Source organism: Vigna umbellata, chromosome 1 (assembly GCF_029865625.1).
Source record: "Vigna umbellata cultivar VRB3 chromosome 1, Vumbellata_1.0, whole genome shotgun sequence".
In the NCBI taxonomy this organism is placed as follows: domain Eukaryota; kingdom Viridiplantae; phylum Streptophyta; class Magnoliopsida; order Fabales; family Fabaceae; genus Vigna; species Vigna umbellata.
In genome coordinates, this window is record NC_142165.1 from 14,897,327 (window position 1) to 14,920,824 (window position 23,498).

The 23,498-nt window shown below is 34.8% G+C and overlaps 4 protein-coding genes across 10 annotated transcripts; 2 read left to right on the forward strand and 2 right to left on the reverse strand.

The window, feature by feature from the left end:
• The first annotated feature begins 1,040 nt into the window (after positions 1 to 1,040).
• LOC124838675 (uncharacterized) lies at positions 1,041 to 7,435 on the forward strand. 6 transcript variants are annotated; one of them, XM_088097005.1, is made up of 9 exons: positions 1,041 to 1,239; positions 1,460 to 1,553; positions 1,909 to 2,373; positions 2,501 to 2,663; positions 3,222 to 3,519; positions 5,203 to 5,275; positions 5,628 to 5,718; positions 6,779 to 6,858; positions 6,975 to 7,435. In XM_088097005.1, the coding sequence occupies exons 2-9, from the start codon at positions 1,482 to 1,484 to the stop codon at positions 7,101 to 7,103; spliced, it is 1,371 nt and encodes a 456-aa protein (XP_087953131.1). In that variant the 5' UTR covers positions 1,041 to 1,239; positions 1,460 to 1,481; the 3' UTR covers positions 7,104 to 7,435. The 6 variants fall into 6 exon arrangements, with proteins under 6 accessions (XP_087953131.1, XP_087953127.1, XP_047170300.1 ...); XM_088097001.1 differs by having other exon boundaries at positions 1,043 to 1,248; positions 6,959 to 7,435; XM_047314344.2 differs by having other exon boundaries at positions 1,043 to 1,239; positions 6,959 to 7,435.
• A 1,107-nt stretch (positions 7,436 to 8,542) lies between these two features.
• LOC124838677 (protein TIFY 5A-like) lies at positions 8,543 to 9,790 on the forward strand. Its single transcript, XM_047314350.2, has 3 exons — positions 8,543 to 8,893; positions 9,018 to 9,105; positions 9,526 to 9,790. Exons 1-3 carry the CDS (start codon positions 8,835 to 8,837, stop codon positions 9,697 to 9,699), a joined length of 321 nt encoding a protein of 106 aa, XP_047170306.1. The 5' UTR covers positions 8,543 to 8,834; the 3' UTR covers positions 9,700 to 9,790.
• A 193-nt stretch (positions 9,791 to 9,983) lies between these two features.
• LOC124838660 (UDP-Glycosyltransferase superfamily protein) lies at positions 9,984 to 12,401 on the reverse strand. The gene is made up of 2 exons (XM_047314326.2): positions 11,764 to 12,401; positions 9,984 to 11,165 (listed from the first exon to the last, which is right to left on the reverse strand). The coding sequence occupies exons 1-2, from the start codon at positions 12,230 to 12,232 to the stop codon at positions 10,237 to 10,239; spliced, it is 1,398 nt and encodes a 465-aa protein (XP_047170282.1). The 5' UTR covers positions 12,233 to 12,401; the 3' UTR covers positions 9,984 to 10,236.
• Positions 12,402 to 15,443: 3,042 nt separating this feature from the next.
• BSK1 (BR-signaling kinase 1) lies at positions 15,444 to 23,249 on the reverse strand. Of its 2 annotated transcripts, none has more exons than XM_047314329.2 (7): positions 21,991 to 23,249; positions 21,661 to 21,900; positions 21,474 to 21,559; positions 20,590 to 20,760; positions 16,492 to 16,656; positions 16,295 to 16,408; positions 15,444 to 16,196 (listed from the first exon to the last, which is right to left on the reverse strand). In XM_047314329.2, exons 1-7 carry the CDS (start codon positions 22,493 to 22,495, stop codon positions 15,942 to 15,944), a joined length of 1,536 nt encoding a protein of 511 aa, XP_047170285.1. In that variant the 5' UTR covers positions 22,496 to 23,249; the 3' UTR covers positions 15,444 to 15,941. The 2 variants fall into 2 exon arrangements, with proteins under 2 accessions (XP_047170285.1, XP_047170284.1); XM_047314328.2 differs by having other exon boundaries at positions 20,590 to 20,778; positions 21,991 to 23,242.
• Between the last annotated feature and the right edge of the window lie 249 nt (positions 23,250 to 23,498).

Genomic DNA, 23,498 nt, shown 5'->3' on the forward strand with positions numbered 1-23,498 from the left:
AATATTAAAGTCATCCTCTTAATTAAATAGTTTTAGGAAGATTGCTTAAATATTTTTAAGTTACGTAGATTTTTAACAAGTAGTTGCTTAAATATTCTTTTTGCTTAAAAACATTAGAAACAACAATAATACAACATGAATCCTTGCTATTTATATTCCTTGAATTTCAAACCTTAGAAATTCAAACAACAAAATAGTTAGGTCAGTACATTAACTATTGATATGGACCAATCTAACGAATGATATCAAACATCAAATAAACTATCGATATATGTTTAATATAAAATATTGTGACCATTATAATCACATTGCACCAACATAAATATTAATTACTTATTAATTTAATCATATCTCGTAATTTTATAAATTGGCCACATTTATAAAATTAAAATATTAGAATATTGAGTCAAAATTCATTTGAGGTCAATTTGTAAAATTAAGAAAATAGGGGAAGAAAAATATAATTAAATTCCTATGTTGTTGATTTATTCAAATTGACAATCAAACAAAATTTGTAATATTAATATACAATAAAATTGTCAACTTAATTAATAATATTTACTTAAAAATGTTATGAAGGAGTGATAATATCAAAATCTTAACCGTAAAATTTCATAAAAATGAATATTTAACCAATTTGACATTTTTCTTTATATTGAGTTAATATAATAAAATGAAAAGTTATTATCTTAGTTTAAAGTATAGGTGTTAAAAACGTTTTGTTTTTTATATAAAGGTTATTTTGATTATTAAATCTATAATTAATTAGAAATCATCATTTGTTTATGAATTTTAACTTAACTTTAATATTTTTAAATTATAATAAAATGTGCGTTGAGTTTGTTAATTTTTAGAATAATTATTTTAAAAAATCCTGGTTAATAGAGTAATTTTTTTTATACAAATAAATAATACAGACCTCAAACTCTATAAATATTTTTTACACAAAATTGACGTCACATACACATTTTATTTCTCGAGAAAAATAAACGAAGATGACCATGAAAGAAAAATGAGGTTATAGGTGGCGTTTGATTATTTATGTATATTTATTGAATCTGTGAGGTGAAAAAAAGATGGAAAAAACGGGAAAGAATTGAAAGAGGCGTGTGAGGACTCAAAGAAAAGTGTGTGTGAGCAGAGTGCAGAGGAAGGAAAGAGAAAAAGAACGTAAAATGGAGAATCGTGGGAGAAGTGGAAGGATCATAAAGTTGGCGTGTCACGAGTTGCAGTTGGCGGGTAATAATCGTGAGTTAACAACTCCAAAAAAGTGAATAATCTTTTTAGTTTCGTTAATTAATTAATTAATTATCTGAATCAGAGGAACCCTAACCCCTGTTCCGATCGGTATCATCATTGTCACCTCCTTTTCCTTCCATTATTATAATGCTAATCATAATTAAATCAAAATATAACACACATTATGGCATTTGGGCATTTGATGCGGAAACTGTAACAGTTTTGCCAAAGCGTTTCTCTGAATGGAAAAGAGAGGTGACGGTGCTGATGCTGAGCCTCAATTTGACGCTGATTTTGTGCCAGATCCTTCCCAGGTTACTCTAAATATATATATATATATATATGTATATTTTTTTTTTCGCAGAAGAAACCCAGGTTTGGGTTTGATCTGAGTGATCGTAATGCGATTACTAATTTAATTGTTCGATTTATTTTTCATTACAGATGATTTTTTATGTATGAGTCTAGGTTCCGCAGTGCACAATAATCTGTTTTATATATATATACATATTTTTGCCAATTGATTAGCATTAGATTACCATCAACGTTTTAGCAATTTAGTATGAACTGGATAGACTAAAAGTAATAATTAATTACAATACCATGTCATCGTAAAAGGAATATGAACAGGTCCAGCTCTGAATTTAGTTTGATGGCTTGGCATTGTAGAGATGTACTGGAAATGAAAAGGGTGACAAGGCCCCCAAGATACCTCAGTCCAGACGGCCTAATCTATCCTCACTGCAAATACCAGCGTGGTCACTAGATATAGCATTATCTACTTTTGCAAAAACCGATGGTCCTTCAGTTTCACGATCAAGTCCTGGTTCCAGTAGAGGACTTCCTCCAAGGCCAAATTCAGCTAAAGTCAGGTCTTCAATGAGAACTTTACTTCCTCAGAAGGGCGTCAAGACAAATACTTGTTCCCAGGATTTTGAAAGGACAGGTCTAATAGTTCCTAAAACTCCCTTATCAGATGCTCCTTTGGATAAATCTTCCATTCATCTGTCTCTTAAAAATAAGGTCATCTCCCCATCAGCAAAAGGTGCACAGTCATTGCCAGTTACTCCATTTGCAACTTCAGCTTCAGAGACCGCAGATGGAGGACATCTTGTATGTGATTCTGGTTCAAGTGTATGTTTCCACTGTTCATTATTGTCTCAAGACCAAAACAGACTACTTTTACACTGTACTTACTTTTTTACCTTTTGTAAGTGAAAAATAGCATGTGTTGCTTACTATATGCCTTTTTCTTGTATAGAAAATGGGTGGTCATCCGCATATTATTCGATCATTTTCAGTCCCAGTTAAAAGCAAAGCCGCTAGTTTAAGGGTTACAGATGCCACGGGCTTGATTCGTGTAATTTCAGCAAGGCAAACTGTTCGTAGAAAATCAAGTGATGGTGGTTTGGTTCCAGAGATTGGTAATTCCACGCAATATATATATATATATATATATATATATATATATATATAGAATTTACTAAGTTTTCTTATAAATATCACTTTTTTCAAACTTCTTGATCAACATTATGCGAAATTTCAGATGTTCTGACAAGCAACAAGTATTTGATATTGAGTTGAGCCCTAAACCATAAATTGAATGAAATTAGCAACATTAATATACAGGAAAGGAAATGGAGATTTCCTGGATATATATAATCCAAAAACCCTTTCATTTTATTGGAGTGGACTCTCCAAATTAAAGAAAGAAACAATAATCCTGATGAAGTTTATAATGATGTTAACTTTTAATTTTGATTTTAGGTTTAGTTTATAGATTAGATTGTCTTTTTCTGTGAGTTAGGATTACTTGATATTTAAATAGCAACAGGTTAATAAGGCAGTGGAATTTTTCTTACCATGATTAAATTTTTTTTATCAAGTTTCTATTAGCATTTTTCTGTAGGTATTGTTAACCATATGCTTAAATCTGTCCTTGTCCTCTGTTGTGTCTTTTCACTCGGTTCTTTCCTTTTCAGCCATTGAAGATGACACTGAGGATATTCCAGAAGAACAAGCAGTTTGTAGGATTTGTTTGGTGGAGCTTGGGGAAGGAGGGAATACACTTAAGATGGAATGCAGTTGTAGAGGTGATCTCGCACTTGCTCACCGGGAATGTGCAGTGAAGTGGTTTAGTATAAAGGGAAACAGAACCTGTGATGTCTGCAAGCGGGAAGTCCAAAACCTCCCGGTAACACTGTTAAAAATTTGCAGTCGTGAAACTACTGCTAGGCAGACATCAAATGTGCCACCACGGGCAGAAGTATCTTATTACAGGTATGATTAAATTATATCTGTTTGTGTCATTTTTGTGTTCAATTAGCACTTAAACTGACATAGAAGAGACCTAAAGTGTTATTGTCATGTTTATCTGATAGGTCTTGTGTTCCAGACTTTGACATCTATTAGAATATACAAGGCTAGAAGTTGGTTTATCTATGATATTAGGGCCGCTGGGCTGATTATAAGACTGTTAGGTCTCTAACTCAGATAGGTCTCTAACTCAGATACCTAACAAAGACTATATAATGTTGTAAATCAAACTATTTTGGGTTGTTATACTGAAATGCTTCAGCTTCAGTTTACTATATAAGGGGTCAAAGTGGTTTATCATTACATAAGAAAGTAAAGAATTATTTCACTCATAACAATCACACATTACATTTTTTGAAGGTATTTTTTCCAAATTACTAGGGAGATGGTAAGAATATTTTTATTCATATTATCTGCTATTTACAACACTCTTTCTCATGCTGATAAATGAATATCAGTCGTTCTTAACTTGCTTACAAGATCCTAGAATATGTCCAGAGGAGGTTCTTTAGTAAAAGTGTTTGCTATCTGAAATCCTGTAGGGATATGGGTTGTAATTACTAGGGCCCTGCCAAGATTATTTCTTGTGAAGTTTTTGTTGATTTCAATATGTTTGATCCTATCAATGTCAATATGGTTGACTTGTACAATTGCACAAGGATTTCAACCTTTATTTTAAGGTCATCAAGTATGATCTTCATCAACCTGAGTCAGAAAACTCTTCTTGCTCTAGAGTCAAAGTGGGTTGTCTTTGATTTTTTTTGCCTAAGAATTTGTCTTCTTCCTCACTGTGGGTTGGTTTGATCCCACTTATGGTGATCTCGTCATAGTTTTGAGCATCGTGCACATATAGATGTGGTAATGATAGGAAGGTAGTTGGTTTGATCCCACTTATGGTGATCTGGTCATAGTTTTGAGCATCCTGCAAGATGTGGTAATGATAGGAAGGGAAACTTCTCTGCTTCAAGTGATAAAAACACGATGACTCTCTAGATGATAACATTTGTATCCTTTTTTATTAGGAAATAATTAAAAGAGCTCTAATTTTATGTGATTAGGATCATGAGACTGCACAAAAATATAACATCCAAAGACACCACAGGTAGACTTGACACCATGCGCGTAGAAGAGAAACAAACTCAATAGGACTAATATTATTTTAGATGACAGATAACAATGTACAAGACATTGCAGCAAAACTTTATCCTTTGCTCATGCCAAACTTTTGAAGTTAATCTAGATATTCTGCTCCAAGCTATGGGGGACAATCCCGCCCATCAAACAAACTGAAAAGCCTACTCCGTATGCTCTTGGCTGATGGGCTGTATAAGAAAAATTTGCAGTTGATTCTGAATCTGAACAACGTACAATATATATCTTTTAGTTTATGTTTTTACTTTTGGTAAACAAAGTACTTTCTCAAGAGAAGAAGATACATCAAAACCTAAAGGATAAGAAATCCTCAAAAACTAAAGCAAATAAGAAAAAAACTAAGAACATGCATGTAATCTAACACGTTAATGTAAGATACTCATCCTAAAATGACATAAATATCATCTTGTTAGGTCTACAAAAACCTATGACAAGTCACCAGTGAATTTCTTCTTTTCTGATTATAATGGATTCTGGCTATTTCACGCATGACAGGATCTGGCAGGATGTACCAGTACTTATCTTGGTCAGCATGCTTTCTTACTTTTGTTTTCTAGAGCAACTACTGGTATGTTTTTCTTTGTACCTGCAATGAAGTTTATGGTGACTGGTAGTTTGTAGGACCAAATTTAAACAAATGGTGTTTTTGCATATTATTATTTTGTTCAATTTACTCATTTATTATTGCCTAGAATTCATTTTGTACCTGAGTGTCTTATGGGGAGTAAAGGTAGATATTGTTTCTATGCCTATTTATTACCTACTACCAATACGAAGTCCATACTTATAATACTTTTTGTATGAGAGCACTTGGACATAATTCTGTTTATACTTCATTTATTTATTATAGTTTTGTCTTCCTTTGTTAATATTTTAACGTGTGAAATGTATTCCTGACCCAATGGTTTCTAGTTTACCAGGTTTCAGATTTGGGCCCTCGTGCTCTTGCCATTTCATTACCTTTTGCCTGTGTTTTAGGTCTCCTTTCATCTATGATTGCGTCAACTATGGGTAAAGTTGTTTTCTTCTGTGTAGCATTTCAAAGTCATTTTATGTTAAGTTTTCTTAGTTTTTCCCTCATGCTTTCATTTTTATGCTGGTTTTTATTTTTATTATTTATGAAGCATAAAATGAATTGAATTGTACTAAAGTATAACTGTCAAATATCCTCAACACTTTTTTCAATATATTCCTTCTATTGGATGATATTGATGTGGGCCTCATCTCCTACATAACGAATCCCATTTATTATTCCGTAAGACTTGCGTGAATTTTAATAAGTAGTAGAAAGAGTGTTGAAAAGAATTACTAATAGTGTGTTGCTAGAATCAGATAGTAGGTTATTATGGCATTGCAGGCTATGTTTTTTTTTTTTAAGTGAGCAAGTTATGGTTAAAGACAACAGTAAAAATCATTTATGAAATAGGAAAATGGAATACATGCAATGAAAATTGACAAATATTCTACTAAAAGTAACAGTGCATTATAATTGACAAATATTGGACTAAAAGTATATTCATATAAGCATCTAAATCACAATTGTTTTAGCCTCCATTGGCTAGGAATTATTTTTTAGTATGTCTTTCCTCAGTAGACCCGTAAATGTCATACCTTATGTAAGCTTTCCCTACCACCAAAAGAATTGAAAAAGTAATAAGGTCTGTCCAAAGAAGTTTAACATTCTCAACCTAAGATTGGTTTATCAAGGAAGAACGCATTTTCAAGTATTTGGCTTTGGGCAAGGGGGGTTTGTTATAGTTAATTCTGGTGAGTTCAAAGAAACAGTTTTCTTTGGGTTTTTGCAAATGGGGGAATACAGTCAAGTCCGGTGAGTTCAAAGATACAAATTTTCTGACTCCCGCAATATCTGATTATGATTTTATAAAATGTATAAAATGGTAAAAGAAGTTGACATAATCCTATTGTTTCTGACATTAAAAATTATTGAGACCCATACTCTAATTTTCGCTCTCATTAGACCTTCTGGAGTTGCTTCAATCCCTTTGCTGTAGACCATATGATACGGAGTTATTATTTTCTCATTAACACGAGTGATGATGTTGTTGTGCAGTGAGCAGGAGTTTCGTTTGGGCTTATGCCTGCTTCCAGTTTGCAATTCTTATCCTCTTAGCTCATTTATTTTACACTATTGTAAGATGATATAGTTCCTACCCAGTCTTCATGAAGATATTTGGGACTCTTTGGAAGTAAACAGATATATTTTGACATGCATCTTTTTACACTTTTGTAGCTCAATTTAAATGCAGTTCTCTCGATTCTCCTTTCCTCATTCACTGGGTTTGGCATTACAATCAGTACGAACTCTCTGGTTATGGAATTTATCGGATGGAGAAATATTTGGAGGATTCAATCCTCTGTCCAGAATGTTAACATGACAGAGCAACCGCGTCGAGAGCATGTAAATCATCAGAGACGGGAAAATCAAATAGAACATCAACCACAAAGACAATCATCAACGACGCCAGAACTGCCGCAGCATCATGGCAACAGTTGATACAACTAGCTCAGGGCAGTCTTCCTCAACTGACAAGTACTATGAAGATTTTTGTTCTTTTTTAACTCAAATTTTTACACTGCAATCAAACATCAGGATTTCCACTTGAAGGTGTGAGCCAAGATCATAGTTAAAGGGTACTTTCGTATGCTATGTTCTTCCCTTTGACTCACAAATACTCTTATAATGTAATTCAACCTATTTGATGAAACACCCCTTCAGTGCAAATTTGCAAGTTTAGGAAAAGTTACTCGTATGACAAAATAAAGAAAACGAAAGAAAGTTGTTTGCTTCGCGAGGTGTCTTAGAGGGCATGAATTTCATGTAAGCAGATCCGGCTGAAAAGATAATGGTAAACCCATGAGAAATTAACCATTCATGAAATCACAATATTAAAAAATTGTGCACCTTCACAAAATTTGCGCATTCTAATGTGAAGGTAAGCCCCAAAATATCCATTTAAAGAAAAGAAAGAACAGAGGAGTTTATGAACTGCTAATTAATTATTTCATAACCTATTATAAAAATAATTATTATATAAATTGTCTTTATAAAATATCTAATATATTTATTTCATTGATTTAATTAAATAAATTAACAATTAAACTTTTTTTTCTAATAAAAATATATCTCGATTTAAATCCCACCCAACATACAGCTGATCCATTAAACCCAATTGGAGATGGATTTTAAAATACTAAATTGATTTTGGACTGAAATGAACAAGGTTAAACCAAACCTATTTATCCCAAGTCAGACCTACATGCTACAAATATCCATAGGCTAAAAATATCTTAGGGTATTAGGCCGACAAAGTGGAGCACATGATTCTTAGATATTTCACTCTTTCTAATCAAGTAGAACAACCATGCACGACTTCACAACACTCACTCACACGTGGAACGTGACACATGAGAACATTAGACACTGCTCACATGACTCCAGCAATAATATCTACTCTTCCACTAGGTTCAGTTTTAACAAACTACGTTTCTACTCAAAATTCACACAGAAATGTGAAGAAATGGAGACTAAGAATGTCACAGAAAAAACTACAAAAAAGAGGTTTAAAAACTACACAAAAGTTTGTGGTTGTAACTTACAAATTGATTTTATAAAATTAAATTAGTATTAAATAATTTTTTTCTAAAAAACTTATGTAAAATTGAGAATGAAAGGGAAATGGTTAAAACATGTCATTTTCAAATTAATTGTATCACGCGATAGAGATCAGAGGGAGGACGTACAAGACACATATAATGCAGAAAGAGGGAGTTACACAGAGAAAGTAAAACAAAGTAAAGTCGACCAAGTGACCTAATTTCCAATTTGGGTAAGAATGCACTTTGGAAGAGCAAACAATGGTAGCTGTCATGTTATAGAACTCACATGAAAATGCAGATTCATAAAACCTATCCTACCTAATATCTCTAACCATATTCAATAGTTTTGCCATGTGTAACTCATTTCCCACACATTCTTATTTTTTCAACTCATTTTCATTCTTTCCTTTTTATATCTATATATTTGTGTAACCTTCAAATCTCTGTCTCTTCCTGTCCTTTTTTTACTTCTCCAATATACTTCCATTTTTCACTTTTCCAGTTAATATATGAAGAGAAACTGCTATCTCGATCTTCGTCTTCATTCTTCCTCTTCTCATACTTCAATGCAAGCAACCTCCACTCTTTCTTTTCAATATTTTATACTCTTGCTTATTTTTTCTATGCCTAACCACATCTTCTTCTTCATTCCTTGTTCACTGATTTCCTTCTTTACTGCAAGATATTTGTAGGAATGGGAAGTTCAACCTACACAGTATTAAACTTGCAGCTGTTCTTCATAACCAACGCCACTGCATTTTTGACACTACAGAACTTCAGGTAATATCTCTAATTATACATATATCTTCTTCTTTCTTTCTACCCTTTCAAAAAAGGTTTATGATAGATTGTAAGTAAAAATGTAGTATTTCATTAACTACATTATAACGGTTTCTGTAATCATGTATCCATTCAACATTGATTGATTAAAATTAATAATTGTTCATGTTCAAAATTTCTTATCGAATAATATATTTATTTAACCGAGCTGTTCTTTCTTGAAATGTGCTTTTTGTTCTCTTCCCTTCATGGATACTTAATTAGAAGAAGAAAATAAAAGGAGTGTGCTTTATGTTTTATCTAAATCTGGAAAATAATCCAATCGGCATTTAGTTCACAAAATGAGAGAAAATAATAATTGTTGAATTGGTTGTTAATTAAACGAAAAGCAATGTCTAAAAATGAAATATATGCATGCAGGCAAGAGCGATAATATGGTTGGCAAGTAGAGAAATGGTGAAAACCAGAAGCTTGCGTTCCGAAGCATTATTAGTACATATTTCGCCACACCTCTCCATCAAGAAATCACTTCAGAATTTCCTGCAGAGGAGAAAGAAACGAAAATCTTATCAAAGGAACAGTGACAAAAATTAGTCATATTTATATATGAACGAATCCCTGTTCCTTCTCTGTATTTGCTCTGGATACTAATATTTCTTCAATGAAAAAGGTCTCTTTCAACCCACCATCATATATATATATATATATATATATATATATATATATATATATATATATATATATATATATATGTGACAGTTATATTTTCTTTATTGAAACATGTTAATTAAGTTTGGTGAGCTTGAGAAAAACAGCTACACCATATCTGGTTTGGATGTGCTTTTTATTTTGAGCTACTCAACTCAGGACTCAAGGGATTAATATAAAAACCACCACTTTGTAATATCTTGCAATACACACAAAAGGGGAAATTACTAATATTATTATACTTCCACTAAAAAATATACATAGATTGAAGTGCTTGTTTTTCCTTCCGAAGAGTGCTTATTATTCCTTCTGAACAGTAGAACATTATCGTTAGTTTCAGAACTCTCCACCTCAACCTTCTAGCTGGGAATTTCAGTCCAATGTATAGTTATAACATATAGCACAATTACTGTTGTTGGAAAATCAAAAACAAGGAATGTTTATTTCACTTGCATCTTGAGTAGTTGTAGTTGTTGAAGATGTCTTCTTGAGATCTTCTAGGAAGGTTTTGAACATGGAAGCTCCTGTGTTATTGTTACCAGCGATGATTCTTTGATTCAGTAGTTTTAACCGTCCTTCCATCTCCTTATCTTGTATCACCCTAACAATTCCTTCTTGAACATCCTTTGCCTCCAGCCCGTTGAGTTTTAAGCCTACCTTCCAAACCTCAACAACAAACGCACAGTTCACAAACTGGTCCCCTGCCACAGGGTAGCACAACAATTTCTTTTCGAACTGCAGAGCCTCCAATATGGAATTCCACCCACAGTGTGTGATATAACAAGCCACAGACTCATGCTGCAAAATCTGTTTCTGCGGTGCCCAGCTCACCACTCTGCCTCTGTCTTCCTTCTCAACCCTTTCCAGAAATCCATTCGGCAAGCCTTGCCGCCAACTCGACCTCAACACCCAAATGAATGGCCTCCCCGAAGCCTCGAGCGCCACTGCCAGATTTCTCAGCTTCGCTTCCCCAATCGGACTCACCCAACTTCCGAATGAGATGTATATAACTGATTTCTTCTTCTGCTTTGCCACCCACTTCAAGCAGCTCAAATCTTCCTCCCAAAAGCTCACACTTTTCGCTATCCCATTCCTGCACATAGGCCCTATAGGCAACACGCGTGGCCACCCTTCTGTACCCATCTTCCTGTTTCCCACTTCCAGTTTGCTTTCTTCGGGAAACGAATTCACCAGCAGCCATTTCAGAGCACTTGACCTCTCCAGAGTTCTTTTCCAAAATTTAAATCTCGCTTTCCTCGCAGCCTCTGTTCCGACAAGCCACGGAAGATCCTCGGTCGAAATAACCGGCAGCTCCGGATGAAGGCTGAATTTCCCCTCGTGTTGCGGAAGTCCTGCAAAAGAAAGTAAAACAGCGCGATATCACCATCTATTGGCAAGAACCAAGGGTATAGAATACAAACACAGACAGATGATACTATCTTTCTGTTTCTCTTTCTCATTAACAAGGTAATCAAACAGCGTCAGTAATATAGTCTAAGAGGGACTTCAAAATAACAGTTCATCAGACTGCATAGAAATTCTATGGTATCCGACACTATTTCATTGTTATTTGCTACCTCGGACTTGTAATCATAAACAATTGGAAAATAATGAGTGTGAATCTCACGTTTTGGACGGAAAGGAGTGAGTGTTGAAAAGACTAAACTTTGATGTATATTAATCTGAAACAAAAACAAGATGTAGGGACAAAAGGCAGCAAAGTGTATTTTTAAAGCAGATAAATCCTAGAATCTTCGATTTATTTTTCTAGAGCTTTATGATTAAAGTTTGAATATTTACGAGAGTTCCTCATCGGTAAAAATACAACTATTGCTTTAATGAAATTTTAACTAACATAAAATAGTAATTAATTAATAGAAGAGTTGTAGTTGATAATATTATAGTATGATATTATAGTTACAGAAAGACGGAGGAAAGTGAAGGGAAGACCGTTGTGAGAAAGGAGACGACGGTTGAGCATGAGAGGAATGGAAGCGATGAAAAGGTAAGAAGCGAACATGGCGGGCCAGAACCCAGCAACGGGGATGGCAGACCTGTGGGCCGATTCGATGGCCCAAGAGGCCAAGAGGTCAACCACCAGGCACGCCACCTCACCACCCTCTCCACGGACCTTCTCTATCAGGCCTTCCAAATCACTCGGCATCCTCTTCTCCATGGCCGATTCGATCGCAAAGAAATCTGGGCTTTCCTCCGCCTGGCCCATTCCATCACCCAGGCCCACCCACCTGAGCCCGTCCTCCTGCTCCTCCTGACCGTGAATCTTGCGGTGGAAAGAGTGGGGAAGGACAATGAGAGGGTGAAATCCTTGGGCCAGGAAAGCCCAGGCTAGGTTTTGCATGGGAGTGACATGTCCCTGTGCGGGATACGGAACCAGGATGACTATTTCCTTCTTCTTCATCTTTGACGATCTTGAACTCAGCTTCTTTCTTCTCCCTTCCAAGCACACCTATTTATATTATTTTTTTCAACTGAACATGTGCTTCCAAAACTTCATTTCCTCTCTCCCATTACATAACCATTACAAATACTCCATTTCTGCCTTTTTAAATATTCACATTTTCGACTTTCTTTAACTACTCTTTTAAGACTGAACATTACAAGTTTAATTTTCGAATGTTTCAGTGATTTCTATATATTTATAGAGAAGAAACGTGAGAAGAGTTGACATGTTACTATTGGCGCCTACAACGAGGAACAACTAGATAACGTAGGTAGGTTTGGCATTATTCCAACCATTCATATCACATTCCTTCTATTTTATATACCGTAATTAAACGCTAATCCCACCTTTGTATGCATTATTATTTAACAATCTAACTAATCCTTCGTTTAGGCTAATCACTAAGCACTACATATGATTACGTTAGATACATTAAAGTAAGATTATTTTATATAGGTTATAACTATATATAATAACAACTCTGCAAAAGAAAATGATTCTGAGTGCTAGTTAGACAGATGTTAATTAGACTCCATAGTATTGAATAAGAAAAAATTTAATAAAAGAGTATATTATGCACTATATTATTACGTTTTCTATTATAATATTTGTTCTTTTTTTCTTTCTTTAAGTATCGTGTAATAATGACTGTGTATTGATCATCAATTCTGGTATTTGAAAATTTAAACTTTTCCGCTAAGGAAATATTTTCAAAATAAGCAATGGTTTTTTAAAGACTAAAATCATAATCTCTCCAAGAAATCATGTAAGACAAGAGATACCAATCTCTGATTCTCTTGAGGTTGTCAAATGCGTTATTCCTTTTAGCAAAAAATATCCTTATCACGAAGACCAATGGAGAGACCCTGACTAATAAATTAAAAATTATTAAGGTATTGAAATCTCAATAGTCTTAAGAATAACATTGAAAACTTACATAAACTACCGATTTTCATAGAGATTCATTCGTTATTGTAAAGAAATCATGCAAATTATAAGATATGAGGCACGAAGATTAATGTAATAAGAAAAGGATGAGTTAAAAATTTATATAGGAAATGTATTATTAAAGTGTACTAATAATTTAACTTTAAATCTAATTCAATTTTATAAATTTATAAAGTGAATTTTATATTTATTTTTATATTATAAATTAATTTTATTTTTAGTTAATATAATTTTTTTAATAAATATAATTAAAAAGAATTAAGTTAAGACGGACGTGGAAAGTGATTGGTATGATGAAGAAAAGAGAGTGACATTGAAATGTAGGTCAGAACTCACGACATTGCACTTTGGTAGGCAGAGGCATATGCAGCAGTGCAGAGGTACAAAAGTTGGCATGTTCCTTAAAAAAAAAAAGGAAAAAGACAAGGCATGAAAAAGATGAACAAGTTCCTAAACAAGAACACTATCAGATTTATTTATATATTTATGAGATGGTGGAGCTTTTGGTTCTCTATTCACACACACACACTTGCATAGCATATCAATTTGCAAATTCGCAATTGGGAAATAATAAGAATAGCACGTGTTTATCGTGCAATTAATCAATTGGAACATCCACTCACTCTTCTTTTTAACAATCATTCCATCATCCACTAAAACAGTAAGAGAATATGACCCTTCAACTTTTTTTTAATAACTTTTCATCTTTGCTTTTTGCTTCCTGCAACCCATAATTACCAACTGCACCCACCTCCTTGGTTGTCACCACCATCTCTGTCGGTGCCATCATTGCTAAAGCTGCACCATTGCAGCTGCAAAAGAAGAAGAATAAAGACTCATTTAATTTTGTTTCACAAATCCTATTTGAAAAATCCTCTTTTAAAGTTTTACACGAAATCTTAGCCTAACGAAACCCTCTTTAAAAGTTTTACATTAGTGAAATCTTATCCTAACCAGATAAGAAATTACCATTCAAATCTTTGAAGATAATTGATTAATGAATTTTCAGTTTATATAATATTTACTTTTTCATTTCTATTCTATGACTTAGACACATATTTAAAATTCTAACAATTTTTGCCAAATGATGTTTTAATAGATGTCATTTTAAAAATTATAGATGCCTTGTAAAAGAAAAGAAACTATATCTTTTTCCTTTTTACATTTAAATATCACAGTATATTAAAGTTTGAGGTATAAATTAATTTTAATTTCGTAAATAAATTTAGAAATAAAAATATATTTAATTCTTTTAAAATTATCATTTCACCCTTAGCCAAAGTGACTTTTTAAATTATTATTGTCGACAAGGAATTGTCCCTCTGAAACAATGATGGTGAAGCACAACAATGACAGCAGTAGTGGTATACTGAGAGGTGTTTTAGTCTTTTTCTATTAGTATGGAGTGTGATTAGTAATAAAGGGCGTGCAGGAAGAAAAAGAGCGTGAAGATAGCATTCTGAGTTTGCGCTGTTGACCAGTTTCTGTGGTTCAATCCTACATCCATTTAAACATATCAGTTGTGTAATTATTTTTTATATTATTAATTTTTTGTTTGTAATTGAATTGTTTAGGAAGTCAGCCACGTGTCACTAAAGATGACACTACTTCAGCTGCCGACGATCTCCGGACATGTGTGGTTCAGAAACAATTGAAGAATTAAGAAAGTATCAAATTAAATAAGCATAAAGTAATTTTAAAACCGTGAAAGTTGTTGATTATCTTTACCCAATGACTTTAGGCCGATAAAGATGGCAAAAATATTTATTTTTGCATATATATATATATATATTAACATTGAAAACCAAATTAAACCTTTTTAACACACTAAAAAACTAAATTGAATCCATAAATAATAAGGAAACTAAAATGAATCAAACCAGGATTAAATCACTAATTGAGCTTTTAATTAACATAAAAAAATTTAAATTTAAGTTTTTTTATTTTAATTTATAATTAGAAATTGAACATGATTGCAAAGTTAAAGTGTCAACTTCTGAATCAGCTGCGTCCACTGATAGTAGTTCTACAACCGGAACTGTTTAGTTGACAGTCTAAACAAAGTGCACCAAATCTCTATAATCATGTAGATGTGTCTGTAGTACTATAAACTACAACTATTAATGAGTACATTACACTAAACCTTAACGAGGGAAACAAAATGTCATGATGAAAAAATAGTTCACAGTTCTATAAACCGGACAAAAGTATTATAAATATCTGTAAAGAACAAAATCAAACGCTTGATTAAAAATAGTGAATGCTGCCTACTTCGTACTCAGAATTTACCAATCATGGAAATTTAAACAGAATGTATCACTTCCAACAACTAATATTACGAATAGAAGAGAGATGGCATATGTATTACAATTACTCCATGTAGACATAACATAATATTATGAACACCGAGGCCTTGACCAGTGAAGAGTTAGAATAACCTCAATAAACACTTGGTTGACGGTAACCCAGTAGGCATCAAACAATCAATTTCATTAACAATGGAAAAATTACCGGTATTCCTTCCCAATTCAGAGTGCATAAGCACAGTTTTCAAGTTGTGACCGATTCCTATAAGATGGTGAAATAAAGTGCGTGCGCCATCTACTCCACCAGTGTTGTATTTCTCTGACACATCTTAAACTCACTCAAATGTTAGTTTTGCTTCCCAGCTCAACCTTTATACAGAACTTAGCACCCTCAAATTAGCTCACTGCATAAATTACGATCCTCTTGTTCCTCTTTGTCTCTTCTCTTCCAATGCAGCTGCCTCATTTAACATATCAGCCGCATCCTTGTGCATGTCCAGCTTCGCAAGAGCAACTGATTGCATGTAGAAAGCCGTCGGCCAGTCTGGATAAACGCACTGTGCTTGCATTGCGTCACGTAGTGCAGGATCTGGTTGATCACATAACAGATAGCATAGACTGCGTCTCGCAAAAACAGTTGGGGAGACCATCGTTCCCACATCAATAAACTGCATGAGTAGAACAACGCAGAAGCAACTAAAAAAATTAGCATGCACATAGCTTGGATAGAATCATTTGAAAATGTCAAACAAATGCTATATTGCACCTGGGAATAGTTATCAATGGCTGTCTTGAAGTCTTTGTCACGGAATGCATAGTCTCCACGCTTCCTTGCCTCCAGCATATCTCTCATCTGTTGAGTCCACTCTTGGAACGACAGCTGAGCCAATCCAAATTCAAAACTTTATGGCATATTTTTTAACCAAAAGTAGTAAATTTAAAACCACTGAACCCATCAGTTACCTCATTAGTTCCTTCATCATCTCTGTAGTGTGTCGCGACCAAGATCTGATGTATTGCAGTAAGGTCCATTCTTGAACAAGCCTCTCCCATTGCTGAAAGAGGACGTTGTGGGGTTGATGGAGCTTCCTCATGCTTTGGAATTCCAAGCATTATGTGAGAACGAACCTGAAGCACGTAACATTAATAATCAATTACTTGCTGCTTATTTCCTTTCATATAACTACATTGCCGTTTAACAATTATATATTTCCATATCAAGTGAGAGATGTTGGCATTGCTACAGCTCAACATGCACCTTCAATCCCTTTTCTACTTTTGTACAACGACAAATACATGATAAGCGGGAAAGACAATAAAAACACTTGCATGCATGACAAATAATAAATACTATGCGTGGAAGAACTTTATTTAGTCACGTTCAGCTTTAAATAGAATTAGCTTGGCTTGTGCACTAGTTTTATTATTCTTGAACACATTCTTGCAAGACATGCATTAATGCAAAGTTAAAATTTATAGATAGATAACTAAATTTTGTGATAGCTATATGTTCAAAATCTTCAGTGTATAGGCATGAATATCATATATACTATGTACTGGTTCAGAATTTTTCAGCTGCAAGTACATGCAAACCTAAAAGTAGCTTCGGGCTCATTGTAGTCCCATGGCGACCAAAGAAAATTTTGTACCGGTCATAATATCATTCAACTAGATGCTTAACATAAGCTCAAACCTTGAAATCATGCAAGTCTAACAACTGGGTCATCTATAAATTACAATGCTGACAGATAGGTCAAGTATGAACACAGCAGGAAGATAGTTGCCCCATGACTTAAAAGTCAAATATTCAAATTACTGAAATAATCTCTCTTCGCTTGTGGGGCTAAGCTTGCATGATACATACATCCTCCCTAGACTCCATTTGGTAGCACTATGTACTAGATTGTCCTATACATAAAATGATTGAATAATATGAATTCAAATTTGTTTCTTAGCGTTGAAACCACCTTAATTGTGATTGATTGATTACCCTTGGCTTGCCCTTTGGCCTATTTGGGGTTGTCTTAATTTTAGCCTTGAACAGGCGTATTTAGTTTCCCGTCACCTAGAGACATAGTTTAGACAGATATTATAATTTATAAATCTCGAATAATCATTTCCCCACAAGATGATTTTGGGGATTCCATTAGGCCCTAAACCCAAATGTTAAGATGCATCAATCTATCCTAAATTTGTTACTTAGTCAACTGTATTTCTACCCAGTCTAGATGTTTATTTCTAGGCCTGAGGGAGGTTTTTATTCTAAGATGGTATTTTGACTCGTTGTTAGGCCACCTATATTGTCATGCTCTTGACCCATAGGTTTGAGTGTGAGGATCTAGGAGTTACCTTAATTGCAACCTCGAGTCTATTATCAATTCATTATTGGACCAACTGTACTTGTCCATGGTCTAAATATATGTTCTTAGATGTGGAGGGATTTTGTTATTAGATAATGAGCATGTGGTGTCGAGATTCCACACAAATATGGCTTGGGTAGTGTTTATAAGGCTTGAATAGTTTTCTAAAAGTCAATTCCATAGGATTAAAGTTCTCTAAAATAGTACTTAAGTTTATCCTATATTCATTTTTGGGTCACCTACACATCCTTGGGCATGAAAAGAGTGTTAGAAAGCCACCGTAACTGAAATCACTCACTCACTCCAAGCCCACCTTAATTGAAACTTCTTCTGGTATTTCCTTAATTGCAGTACTAAGCAATGTGTTTAGTCCAACATTACCTAAAGATATTACCTAAATAGGGCTCACAAAGCTCAACCAATTCACACTTTACAAGTCACTATTGTACGATTGAGTTAGGCTTTAATCCTAAATTTTAAGAAAATCCCAAAACTTACCATAGATTCATTTTGGACCACTTGTATTTATCTACACTCTATATGTCTATTTTTAGGCTTTGGGAGAGCATAGTTATTGAATAAGGGGCAAAAGGAGTGTTTTAAGATCTCAAATCGACTAGTGATAAGGCTTATGTAATCCTTATAAGGCTTTGACAGTTCTCACTTTACAAATTAGTTTTTTAAGTTGACTTTAAGATTGACTAGGAGCTTAAGTCCAAATTCTTTCGTGGTAAAAGAGTTTATCCAATATGATTGAGTATCTTGGATAGCCGTCAAACCAGGTTTCACATGGTGGCTCATAGCAGCCACGTTGGGCATTGCATAGTGGCAGTCTAAAGCGACCATGCAGGAAATTGTGAATCATGTGCACTGGTGAGTGTTCATGTGTCTTCTCCACTTATTTAAGCGCTTTTTAAAAAAATTAATTAGTATTTCCTAGAGCAGTTGCCTAAGTGACACTTCAACTCAGAGTGGGAAGCACTATTCAAGTGTCTTCTTCACATATTTAGGCGTGTTTTACAAAAGTTAGTTATGGGAGTTATATACTATAGATAGGAACCTAGTTGATACTTAACTACAAGTTGTGAGTTCAATTGAAAAAACAAAAAACTGAGTTGGGCAAGAGTTCACTGAGAGAAAGTTTGTTTGTAATCTTTGAGAATAGTGAATTTTGCTGTGGTCGTAGATTGAAGTTCGTTAATACTTCAATCAAAACACATTATTTTTGTGTGTGATTCTTTCTTGTTCTTCTTTTGTTTATCTTCAGTTACATTTGCGGTAGCAATTGTGTTGGAAGGCACTTCGGCAATGAATTTGTTCAGGCTATTCCACAACAACTTGGTCAGGTGAATATGGAATTCAATCATCATGACTTCCGCAAAGTATGAGATTGAGAAGTTCATTGGTTTCAACGATTTTGGATTGTTGCAGTTGAAGATGCATGCCTTCTAGTTCAACTAAGTCTCCTTGAAGCTCTAGAAGGTGAATCAAGCTTGACATAGCCATGCCGGAAAAGGACAAGAAAGTTCTATTGGGGAATACTCATAGCGCAATTGTGTTTAGCTTGGTAGCAAGGTGTTAAGGCCAGTCTCAAAGAAGAATACTGCATACCAAGGTAAAGCTTGCAAAGTCCAACTTAATGTAGCACAACAGAAACCAAAGGAAACTCTAGACTACTACATTCATGGGGACTATCTTCAACTCCATCACACTCTAGTGCTAAATACTTCTTGTCGATAGTAGACAATTACTCAAGAAAGTTATGACTCTATACTAAAAAAACCGATCAATTAGAAATATTGTCAATGTAGTCCGTATAAAGCTTTGACAGTCTGGGACTTACAAACCAGTTCTTTAATGGAGCTATATTAAGCCCTAAGCCCAAATTCTAAGAACTAGGCATAGATAAAAAGCTTTGACTAAGCTCTTTATGAGATAGATGTATGCAAAGAGCAGGTTTCTTCTAGGTCATATTGTGTATATTTCTAGATAACGTCACATCAGAAAAATTACCAAAATTTCTTTTATCCTTTAAAACTAACAAACTAATAGTAATACATTAAAGATTTATTTTTTGGGAGGAGACCTCGCTAAAGGTGACCAGTTAGGCTCTTGAGCGAAGATTAGTCATCAATGAAGGTGATGGACACTCCGTAACAATATCATGGTATGAAATAGATATAGAATAACTCTTAAACAAGGACCAAACAACAAAGATGACTAAATCTTTCCTAACTGAACTTCTCAATCAGCTAGAACAATAAACCAATTACTTTGGCAGTTTGAGAACTTGACATATCAAACATCTATAAACTATCTTATACACAAAACCGTTACCATATTATATCATCTCAAGAAAGAGAGGTTTAGGGCCTAAAGAAATCCTAATCAGATTCAACATGAACATTTATAAATCACAGCCTAATATTTGGATTGCAATGTTTAATGTAATTTGAGGATGGTGAGCTAAGCGACACCAACCAAGCAGATTTCATTATGCGGTGAGTAATCAAAGAAAGAAATATTAAATATCACGAGTCAGAATTTAAATATTAGACATTTAGGAACTTGAACATCCAACATGAACCCTAATTCATGTGGACGATGGAATATATGGTAGGGCTGTTGAATCAACAAAGTTCCAATCCCAGTATTCAGTAAAAAATATGCTTCGTTATTAAGTTAAAGAAGGAATATGTACATCGGGTTTTGTGTGCAATGGGGCAAGTGTTGTGACCAAATCTTTTGTATCAGGCCGCTCCCTCGGTTCATATTGCAAGCATTTGGAGGCAAGATTAACAACCACTGTCGCTTCTTCTGTTGAAAACTTTCCCTCCAAATGTGAATCCATTAAGAGCATATTGTTCTTCCCCTGTATCATATCAAGTGCCTGCAAACAAAATCAGATAACTCCATATGGCACCAACCAAAAAAGCTAATTGAACAAGTCAGCATCCATAACTGATGTAAAAAACTCAGGTACCTATAATAGCATCTGCAACTTCCATTTTTAGTTATCAATCAAAGAAAATGATTGCCATACCTTGAGTTCCCATTAGAAAATGTTCACGGTTTATTTATTGTACTATATTATGATATCATTTATAAGGTAATATAACAAGCACTTACAAACACAATAACAGCCAAGATCCGCAGGGAAAACACTGAAACTAAGAATTACATGTTTAAGATTAAAATACCACAATTAAAAACATAGAAGCATTTAAAGCTTTTAATGATATGTGGAAATATTAGACAACTAATACATCAACGGGTCGTGAAAAGGGTAAGTTGATTCAGGGAAGGGAGGTTTCATTTATAGTTTTTAATTATTGTCCATCCTATATTTGGTAGTTAAGCAGGCAAATGCAAGATATACTACATTTCAACAATGTCTATATATAGAGCCATGAATTGGTTACAGTTAATCCTGCTTGCCAAGCTATTTTGATAGGGTAAGAAATACTCCCAAGAGAACTAGCAGTTGACATTATTTATGCAGAAGGTGAGAGTTTGATACAGAGTTAAAAAAAATGTGCAAAGTAGTAAGGCGAAGAGAAAGGTAAAAGGATAGAAGGCAGTTACATGACTGGGAGGAATGTGTTTGCCACTGAGGAGGTCTAGAAGGACAGTTCCAAAGCTGTAAATTACACTTTCAGGGGTGACCCTTCCTGTGATAATAGAACAGAAAAGGAATTATTTGAATAGAGAGAAACGTAGTAATTGGTGAGAGTTATAAAAGTAAATAAATAGCAAGAAGGCGGTTAGTTACCGTTTCTTAAATATTCAGGAGGTGTATAAGCAAGATTGGTGCTATAACTCTTGCCATCCCTGCTGTTCTTCATAAAACCGAAACAAGAGAGACGAGGATCACCTTCCTGGTCGAAGAGAACACGGTAAGCATTCAAGTCATGGTACAGCGGGCGCCCCTCCGAACTGCAATAATGCAAAGCCTGAGCGATGTACAGAGCAACCCGCAAGCGCATGGCCCACTCAATGGTCTGAGTTTCCCCTGAAGGAAGGAAGAAGGAAGTAAGACACAAGAGACAAGTTAAAAAGGAATAGAAAAAACGAAAGAAGAAGAAGAAGAAGAAGATGATACAGTGGAAGAGATGCTTGGCGAGAGTGTCATTGGGCATGTACTCCGCAACGAGGAGCCTCTCATCGCCGTCGCAACAGTAACCGATTAAATTAGCGAGCCTTGGGTGGCGCAACTTGCCAACGCCGGAAGCCTCTTCAACGAATTGCTTGGGATCCGGCCAGGCAGCCTTGCTGAACTTCTTGACTGCAATCCAACGGCTCTGGTTCTGGAGACGACCCTTGTAGACGAGGTTAGGCGCCTTGTCACCACTCTCCGAGACGATATACTCTGAGCTGAAATTGTTGGTGGCCGCCTTGAGCTCCGGCAGCGAGAACTCGGCAAAGGAGAAATCAACCCCCTCTTTGTCTCCATCTCCCTCTCCATCTCCGGCAGAAGTCCTCTGGTGTGTTCCGTACGCCTGCTCTTTCTCCTTCTCCTTCTCCTTTTCCTTTTCCTTTTCCTTTTCCCTCTCCGGGTGAGTCTCCCTCTCACCCACTCTCAGTATCGACGATTGGCAGCAACCCATCTTCGCGCTCTCTTTCTATCTTCAGCAATTATCACCGATCATCAGATCTGCGTTCGCCTGTTCGCCTGATTTGCCCTTTCCGTTCTTCTTCTCTGTTTGTATTCTATTCTATCCAACCTTTCATTCGCATCCCTTCCGTCACTGTTGCTTAATTACTAATCACTGTTTACTAATTACAACTCAATCCACCACTGCATCCTCCTTCCTTCACTCCTTATTATTATTATTATTATTATTCTATTCTATCTCAAACATTTTCACCTTTCTTTCTCTCTTTAACCACTGCTTCCTCGCACCAACCTAATCAATGCTTTTAGCTTCATTTATTTATCTTCTTTTTATAAACACGCTTTTAATTATCCTCCTTCAAACCTAAAACTTCTTAGCTCCACCAATAACACCTTCCCACTAATCCTCCCTAAATTTTTCTTTCTTACAATAATTACTTCTTTTTTTCTTTTACATTTCCAAACTTTATCTATACTTTCTCATTGCTCGATCAAGAGTCCTCTAATCTCACCGTCATAATAGGAGTTAGAAGGTAGTCAACCTATAGAAGCTTCTTCGCAAATTCCATTCTCCATTATTCTGGCAAACCATGGATCACGTGCTGCCCTTTCACTACAAAAACCGAGATTCATGTTCTAACCAAGTCAAGCTTTTTCCTTTTCTTCATTTCTTTTATGGGGTTGGCCTTACTTCCACACTCTTCTCCAACGTTAACAAAAAAAAAAAAACATCTTCAAATAGATATTTGTTTTCCACAAAAGTTGTCTTTAATTCCACCACCACAAAAAACTATCCTAAACTCACTTCAAACTCCTTGGTACTACTACTTCATGGGTAAAAGCATAACATCCTAGGACTCCTTCACTAATTTTCGTACACTTCACCTCAGCTTTTGTACGTTTCACTTGGAGTGCAGCAGTAAAAATTAGTCACAATTACATCTTTATAATAATAAAAAAACAAAGATAGAGCTGTAAAATATATATTACTTACA

What these genes read in the sequence shown, in the direction of transcription:
- LOC124838660 (XM_047314326.2), bottom strand. Translation starts at nt 12,232, where the DNA reads ATGAAGAAGAAGGAAATAGTCATCCTGGTTCCGTATCCCGCACAGGGA. An exon ending in TCGTCTCCTTTCTCACAACG is followed by an intron (nt 11,166 to 11,763) that starts GTCTTCCCTTCA and finishes TTTCTTTTGCAG; the next exon opens with GACTTCCGCAACACGAGGGG.
- BSK1 (XM_047314328.2), bottom strand. Translation starts at nt 22,495, where the DNA reads ATGGGTTGCTGCCAATCGTCGATACTGAGAGTGGGTGAGAGGGAGACT. An exon ending in CGCCAAGCATCTCTTCCACT is followed by an intron (nt 21,901 to 21,990) that starts GTATCATCTTCT and finishes TCCTTCCTTCAG; the next exon opens with GGGAAACTCAGACCATTGAG. An exon ending in AACACATTCCTCCCAGTCAT is followed by an intron (nt 20,779 to 21,473) that starts GTAACTGCCTTC and finishes TTTTGTTTGCAG; the next exon opens with GCACTTGATATGATACAGGG.
- LOC124838677 (XM_047314350.2), top strand. Translation starts at nt 8,835, where the DNA reads ATGAAGAGAAACTGCTATCTCGATCTTCGTCTTCATTCTTCCTCTTCT. An exon ending in TCCTCTTCTCATACTTCAAT is followed by an intron (nt 8,894 to 9,017) that starts GCAAGCAACCTC and finishes AGATATTTGTAG; the next exon opens with GAATGGGAAGTTCAACCTAC. An exon ending in TTGACACTACAGAACTTCAG is followed by an intron (nt 9,106 to 9,525) that starts GTAATATCTCTA and finishes ATATGCATGCAG; the next exon opens with GCAAGAGCGATAATATGGTT.
- LOC124838675 (XM_088097001.1), top strand. Translation starts at nt 1,482, where the DNA reads ATGGAAAAGAGAGGTGACGGTGCTGATGCTGAGCCTCAATTTGACGCT. An exon ending in TATGATTGCGTCAACTATGG is followed by an intron (nt 5,719 to 6,778) that starts GTAAAGTTGTTT and finishes GTTGTTGTGCAG; the next exon opens with TGAGCAGGAGTTTCGTTTGG. An exon ending in CTCATTTATTTTACACTATT is followed by an intron (nt 6,859 to 6,958) that starts GTAAGATGATAT and finishes ACACTTTTGTAG; the next exon opens with CTCAATTTAAATGCAGTTCT.